Source organism: Geospiza fortis, unplaced genomic scaffold, assembly GCF_000277835.1.
Source record: "Geospiza fortis unplaced genomic scaffold, GeoFor_1.0 scaffold172, whole genome shotgun sequence".
Classification (NCBI taxonomy): domain Eukaryota; kingdom Metazoa; phylum Chordata; class Aves; order Passeriformes; family Thraupidae; genus Geospiza; species Geospiza fortis.
The window spans coordinates 2,496,818-2,503,129 of NW_005054309.1; the positions used below are offsets into that span (position 1 = coordinate 2,496,818).

Sequence of the window (6,312 nt, forward strand, 5' to 3'; positions counted from 1 at the left end):
CACTGCTTACAGTGGCTCTGATCACTCAGGTTGCACTTTGGCCCCTACAAATATCCCACAGCCCTTCAGCCCTGGTGGGTGGGAGATGCTGACCCAAGGAGGGTATATCAGACCCCATCAGATCCCCAACTCCCACCCCATTCACTGCCCTGGACCCTGGCTGAGCTGTATCTCCAGTACTAAAGCCAGGAACAGAAATATCCTGTAATCCTGCTGCTCCAAGCCTGCCCTGTCACTGCTTCCCACCCCAGTTTGGCAGAGGACATGGCTGCTGCATGGTCAGGGATGCTCAAACCCTTCCAAGGTCTTATTGAACAAACAAGATTTGACAATGATTTAATTTTTTTTAAGAAAGGAAGATGCTCTCTTACACACAAAAAATTATTTTTCTGCCAACATTTCTGATCATGGGGGTTGCATTTTGCCCTCACACACCCAGCAGATGTATTGATCTGATTCTGGCTTGATCTGGCGAATTGTCCCTTCTCCTGAAGGAGAGACAGGGCCCAGGGACCACTCAGGGAGGGATGGCTGGGAGACAGAAGTGGGGGACAAGACAGGACAGGCTCACAGGACAAGCCTGGTGCACCCTGGTATTTAAGGGCTTGGCCACAGTCAACCCATGCGTGGTGTTTAACCCTTTCCCAGGGGTCCAGCCTCACCCTGCAGCATGGGAGCACAGTAGGATGTGGAAGGACAAGGGTGGTGTGTGCAGTGGGGGGTACCTGCCCACCTCCCCACCAGTTCTGCCCCACAGCTGCATCTGGGAAAGGACTGCTACAGCAATTGAATCCTTGGGACAAATCTGGGTTAGAAATGTGAACTTGTGCCAGGGCAGGCAACTGCAGGCTCTGGCCAAGTGAGCTGCCCTATGTGGTGGGCAGGGGTGATAGGTTCTGTGGGGGAACACGGGGGAAGAGCAGATCAAAGGGCTTGAGGATCAGCCATGGCCCAGAACATGCTGCAGGTGTGCAAAAACCTCCCAGTTACTTGTCTTCTCCATCTGCAAAGAAGAAATGAGATTTGCTCAGCCACCTTCTCCCTGAGGGGCAAGCTGGGAGCCCCAGGGCATTTTCTTGCAGGGGCACAGGGAGAGAGGGAAAGGAGACCCCACAGTCCTGCTCACCTATCTGCTCATCTGAGTCATTCTCTGCCTCCTCCGAGGAATCTGTTGAGGGTTGCAAGAAAGCCCCACATCAACTTACACCATAACCACATTTGCTGTGGTCCTCCTCACTTCCCAGTGCCAGTACCTCCAGACTATGCTGGTGGTTCTGTGCTGAGGGAGGCGCCCCCACAACGCCACACAGCCCAGGGCATGGCACAACCTGCACATGAGCACCCAAAACCCTTCCCCCATCTGCTCAGGGCTCTTGCTGCTTTAACCACAGGGAGGCTGGGACATTCCCACTCCCCTCCCAGCCCTGGGCACCAAGACAGCACCACCCCAGTGCACATGAGCTGCAGACCCACCCGTGCTGGGGGACTGGTCTCCATCACAGCCAATCTTCGGCCTCTTCTCACTGTAGCGGGCGCAGAGGTGGGCACTGCCTGCCCGATTACAGCACCAGTCATACAGCTTCAGCTCCTGGTCTGGGGGCAAAAAGGAGAATGAGGGGCTGAAGGGAAGGGGAGGGAGACGGGGCATTCCAGGCGAGGCTTTTGGCAGCTCCACACTCCCTCCAAGGGAAACAGCATGTCAGGAAACAGGTTGGCACAGAGATTAAAATTATTTACAGGCTAAACAATGCCAGCCTCAGGCAGGGGATGCCAAGGCTGGCTGTGCTTACCACGGTAGGGTGACGCCTGCCTGGAGTTCCTCCAGTACCTCTCCTGCCTCCCCTCGATGAGCTGGTCCTGGCTGTCGTACAGGCAGCGCACGCCGGCACCGTGCTGGTTGGGGGAGGCCGAGTGCAGCATGGAGACACGGGCACCCCACCTGCCTGAAACGGGCACCAGGGAGCCTCAGACAGCTCTGCCCAGCCAGCACACCTGCCTCAGGGCAAGGACTGGGCCAGAGCTGGCTCCTCATTGTCCAGCACTGCCACCACATCACCCACGGTGCTACAGGGGTTTGGAGGAACTGATGGAGACCATCCAAGTGATCCCCAGGGGGACACCCTGGTCCCCAGCATCCCCATGCAGGTCAGACCAACTCTGGCCAGTCTAATAAGACAAGAAGAGGCCAGCTCTCAATCCTCCTTGCTTCTCCTGTCTCTGAAGGGTAGGCCAATCCCCCTCTATTTTCCTTAGGGTCAGCTGCCCACCCTGCCAGGTGGGACCCCAGCCACCCCTGCAGGGAAGGTGGGGAAGGACAGCTTGGGGATGGGGAGGGTGAGGTAGCAGCATGTTCACTTGCCTCCACGGCTGCTCTTGAAGCGTGGGTCCTGCTGCCCTTGCTGCAGGGAGCAGGGGCAGCTGGGCAGGCCCTGGCTCCATGCCCGAGGCTCCTGCTGCTGCCCCGTCCATGCCAGGCACTTCAGCCGGTAGTTGATGCCCACACGGCTCTCCAGCTTGTAAATCCACAACCCACGGAGGTCTGAGCAGGGAGAGAAACCATGAGCTGTCACCTTTGGCCAAGGGGACCACAGGGACTGTTCTGTCTCAAGGTGAGAGTCTTGTGGTGCTGATGCTGGAAGGTAAGCCCACGCTGACCTGCACCCTATGTTGAACAGCCTCTCAACAGAAGGGAAACAGGGGGAGAGGCTCCTGTCAAAGAAGAAAGCCTTGGGACAGAGCCATTGGCACAAAAAATGACCATGGGCACAGCAGGGGTGTTTCAGACTTAGGGCATAGCGGGTACCCAGGGGAAATGTGCTTCAGGGGGAAAGCCTGGCCTTGAGAACTCAGAGAGAGCCTTGCCGCAGTGGCAGGCTGGATTTCATTCCCTAGGAATATTCCCCTCTTGTGAACCCACCCCAGCTGTGTGGCACTACCTGTGTTGTAGCCCCTGAACTGGTCAGGGCGATATTTGGCAGCTGGAGGTCTCTTAGTCAGGTCATCGTTGTGGTAAAAGCCATCTCCACTGAGTGAAGAGAAAGGAGGAAAAATCAGGGGTTGCTCTTCCTGGGTGGGATGATCCCAGCCCCAGCCCCTGCCCCTGCCCCAGCCTGCCCTTCAGCCATCCTGACCCTGTGCCAGTGGAACTGCAGCACCCACATGACAGCTCTTGGCACAGGAGGGCAAAGGCATGAGCTGCCCCAGCCTGCTTCCTCCTCTGTGTGGGGTACAGCTCTTTTTGGGTGCTGCAAACACTCCTGCTGCATCAGGGGCTGAGCCCACCGGCATCTGGAGACCCCCACGAGCAGCTTCCATCATTTTGCCAGGCGATTTGGAGGAGAAACCCACGAGTGGTCACTCACACAGGCACACACACACACACACACGTCTGTGCTGCCTGTGCTTCCCATCTGGGCCACCTTTTCCTTACCCAGCTGCAGCAAGCAGCTAATGAGAAAGCCCTGGAGACAGCGTGTACAGGGAGAGACGTAATGCGAGGAGGCAGGAAGCAACTGCTCCGGCCAAGCACGGAAATCCCTTCCCTCGGCTGGTGCAAAGTTCAGCAAACATCCCCTATTTCCCACTCCTTCCACCCAAACCGCCAGGATGCTGGGGGCCCAGGACTCCAGAGGGATTTGTGGATCTTACAACAAGCACAGCCCAGCAAGACAGCATGCTGCAGCATGATCCAGTCCCTAATAGGGCAAAGTTGTTTGTGAGTTTTTCTATATGTTAGAATATATGGGCATGCAGACCACATCTGGGCTGTCCTCATCCTTGTAGGGCACTCCCTGGGATATGAGGGAAGGATTCAACCAGCGGGAGCTGTGGGTGGATGCATCCCAGTGCTGAGAGGAGGCAGGGATGGGGTGCTGAGCTGCTGTACCTGGTGTAGCCGATGAGCACATTGGTGGAAGGGAGCCTGGTGTAATCCCACTGCATGCCTCCATCCTGGTACAGCATCAGGATGTAGGACCTGAAGCCATCAGTGGTCAGGACAGCCTGGTATGTGATAGTCTGGGGAGAAACATTGCAGACAGGCAAGAAAGTGAGTGAAGATGTGGGGTTTAAAATTCAGGGTGTGGGGCAATGCTTGCTGGGGAATGGCCAGACTGAGGTCTGGAGGGAAACAAGGCAAACACAACTAGGCCTGGTTCACATTTCACATGGAAAATGTGATGGTTTTGCTTTGAAACTGTTCCATGAAAAGCTTCAAATTCACCCGATTTTATGCCTCTGAAAAACAGCATTTCTGGTGTGCAATAAACTCCCACCACCTTTAAGAGAAAGGTTTTATGGAACGGGGGAAGTTCAACTAAAGGTGTCCCTCAAAAACCCTGAAAAACACCAAAACATGGGCACAGCCCAGTCCTTTTGGGCAAAATTCTTCAAGACTGGCCTTTGTCACAAAACTGGTTCTTATATTCAGGCACAGAGAAAGTCATTGCCTGCAGGTCTTGGTGGTTTTTGACAATTCAACAGCGCCTGTGCTCCATCAGCCCCTTACCTTCCGGGTGTCAGTCCGTGCTGCATGGACAGGTGCCTTCTCCCAGGTGATTTTCAGGGTCCAGGCTGCAGAGTAGGAGGACCTCAGGTAGCGCCGGACCTTCACTTCCACATCACGGACGAAGGGCGGCTTGGCCGTGTTGAGGGTGGAGAACTCCTGGGGGTTGGGAACACCAACATCTGTGTCAGCTCCCAGTGGGACAAAACCTAGGGTGGCCTAGGCTGGGGTCACACTCAGATCCCTGTAGCCAAAGTGCTGGATGGGATTTGGATGGCTCAAGAGGTGACATAGCATCAACAGCCCTTAGATTTGGCTCAGAAAAGGGAAAAAACCATTAATGGGCTCCATTAATTACACATCTCAAGAGGCATCCACAGAATAGATGATGAGCTTATAATCAAAAGGTGTTTTGTGCAATTGTGATCCCAGGTGGTTTCACTCACCTGGTAAAAGGTGGTGCCAACACCTCTGGAGAAGTCAGCGTTGTCCCAAAACACAGCGATCATGGGGACCTCTTCGTGGCCATTGAAGCCACTGGCAGGAGGGTTGGGGTACGTGAGGATGTTGTCGTCCGAGGCTGGGAAAATGATCTGTCCATTGTCTGTGAACTGAGCAGAGGGACCCCTCCATCAGGTGAGGTCAGGACCAGCAGCACTCCCTGGCATGGGAGGGGCAGCCCTCCCATTTCCAAGTCCATTTTGAGCAATGCCCAAGGAAAGCCACCACCTGCCACTGCTGAAATGGCCACAAAGTCACCTCCTGCTGCAAACAGACCCCAGCAGCATCCCAACAGCTTCAGCCCCACAACAGTCCCATCCCAGGCACCTGGTGCCTCTCCCAGGGGTTTAGGTGATGGCCAATTGCCCAATGAGTCAAGCCCAAGTGGACTCACGTAGAGAGAGCTGCGCAGGGTTTTCCCAAATGGGAATCCAGTCTCAGGCTTGAAAAGTGGAGAATTAAAATCCACTCTTCTTTCCACATACTCCTGATCATTTTCCCTTGCTCCATACCCATAGAGGGGCACAGCTGGGACTGGGAAAGAAAACAAACAAACAATAAAACCAAACCACATTTACAGCAAAGCTTTTGTTCTGTATAAAAAATTTAAAAGGGCTGAAATTATCTTGCTTCTACTGGGACAGAATCCCCATCAGAAGGATGGGGGGACACTGCTTAAAGCCACCAGGCACAGTCTGCATGTCACCTTCCCTTGCAGGAGCTTATTCCCCCTCCTTTCATTGCCTTACACAAACACAGCTGCCCTAAACCTCCTATGATGGCCTTTGTGGTCACTGTCCCCTGCTTCAAACAGCCCTGTTGGGACACTGAATGACTGCCATTAGGAGGGGAAGAACATTGTACAAGGACTGTGGCAGGGGACAGCACAGAATTAAACACCCGCAGCTCTTTCTAGAGACTTCTACAGCCTCCAGCTCCCTATTTATGTCTGTCAAAAAAAAAAAAAAAATTTGGAGGGGATGGGTTTTCCAGCTGATGGGACTGTATTGAAAGCAGGCTCAGCCTGCCAACAGTGCAAGCTCACGTGCAGGGGCTCCTCGTGCTGTGTCTCCCCCAGGATCATTCCTTTAAATAGATCCCTTCTTTTCTGGGCACTGTGCCTGAGGATGGTCCATCAGGAAACTGGATGTGTTAGTCCCACCCAGGCTGCTCTGCAAGCATCACATACCTGCAGGACTGGGCAGCAGGGTTGGGGCAGCTGCTGGCACTCCTGGTGGAGCGGGAGCCACGGGGGACGATGCACTGGAGGTGACAGTGGCTGTTCCTGGCCTGGGAAGCACCTCCCT

At 54.7% G+C, this 6,312-nt stretch overlaps 1 protein-coding gene across 1 annotated transcript in view; it reads right to left on the minus strand.

Annotated features, from left to right (window-relative positions):
* Positions 1-414: 414 nt before the first annotated feature.
* Positions 415-6,312, minus strand: part of LOC102036016 (mucin-4-like) — a 9,942-nt gene continuing 4,044 nt past the window's right edge. The window contains exons 2-11 of the mRNA XM_031055422.1: positions 5,400-5,539; positions 4,951-5,115; positions 4,508-4,723; positions 3,887-4,017; positions 2,937-3,025; positions 2,360-2,539; positions 1,791-1,943; positions 1,474-1,593; positions 1,127-1,168; positions 415-1,003 (exon numbers count right to left, since the gene is read on the minus strand). Coding sequence (XP_030911282.1) covers positions 987-1,003; positions 1,127-1,168; positions 1,474-1,593; positions 1,791-1,943; positions 2,360-2,539; positions 2,937-3,025; positions 3,887-4,017; positions 4,508-4,723; positions 4,951-5,115; positions 5,400-5,539 — 1,253 coding nt within the window. The 3' untranslated portion in view covers positions 415-986. The remainder of the gene's footprint in view (positions 1,004-1,126; positions 1,169-1,473; positions 1,594-1,790; positions 1,944-2,359; positions 2,540-2,936; positions 3,026-3,886; positions 4,018-4,507; positions 4,724-4,950; positions 5,116-5,399; positions 5,540-6,312) is intronic.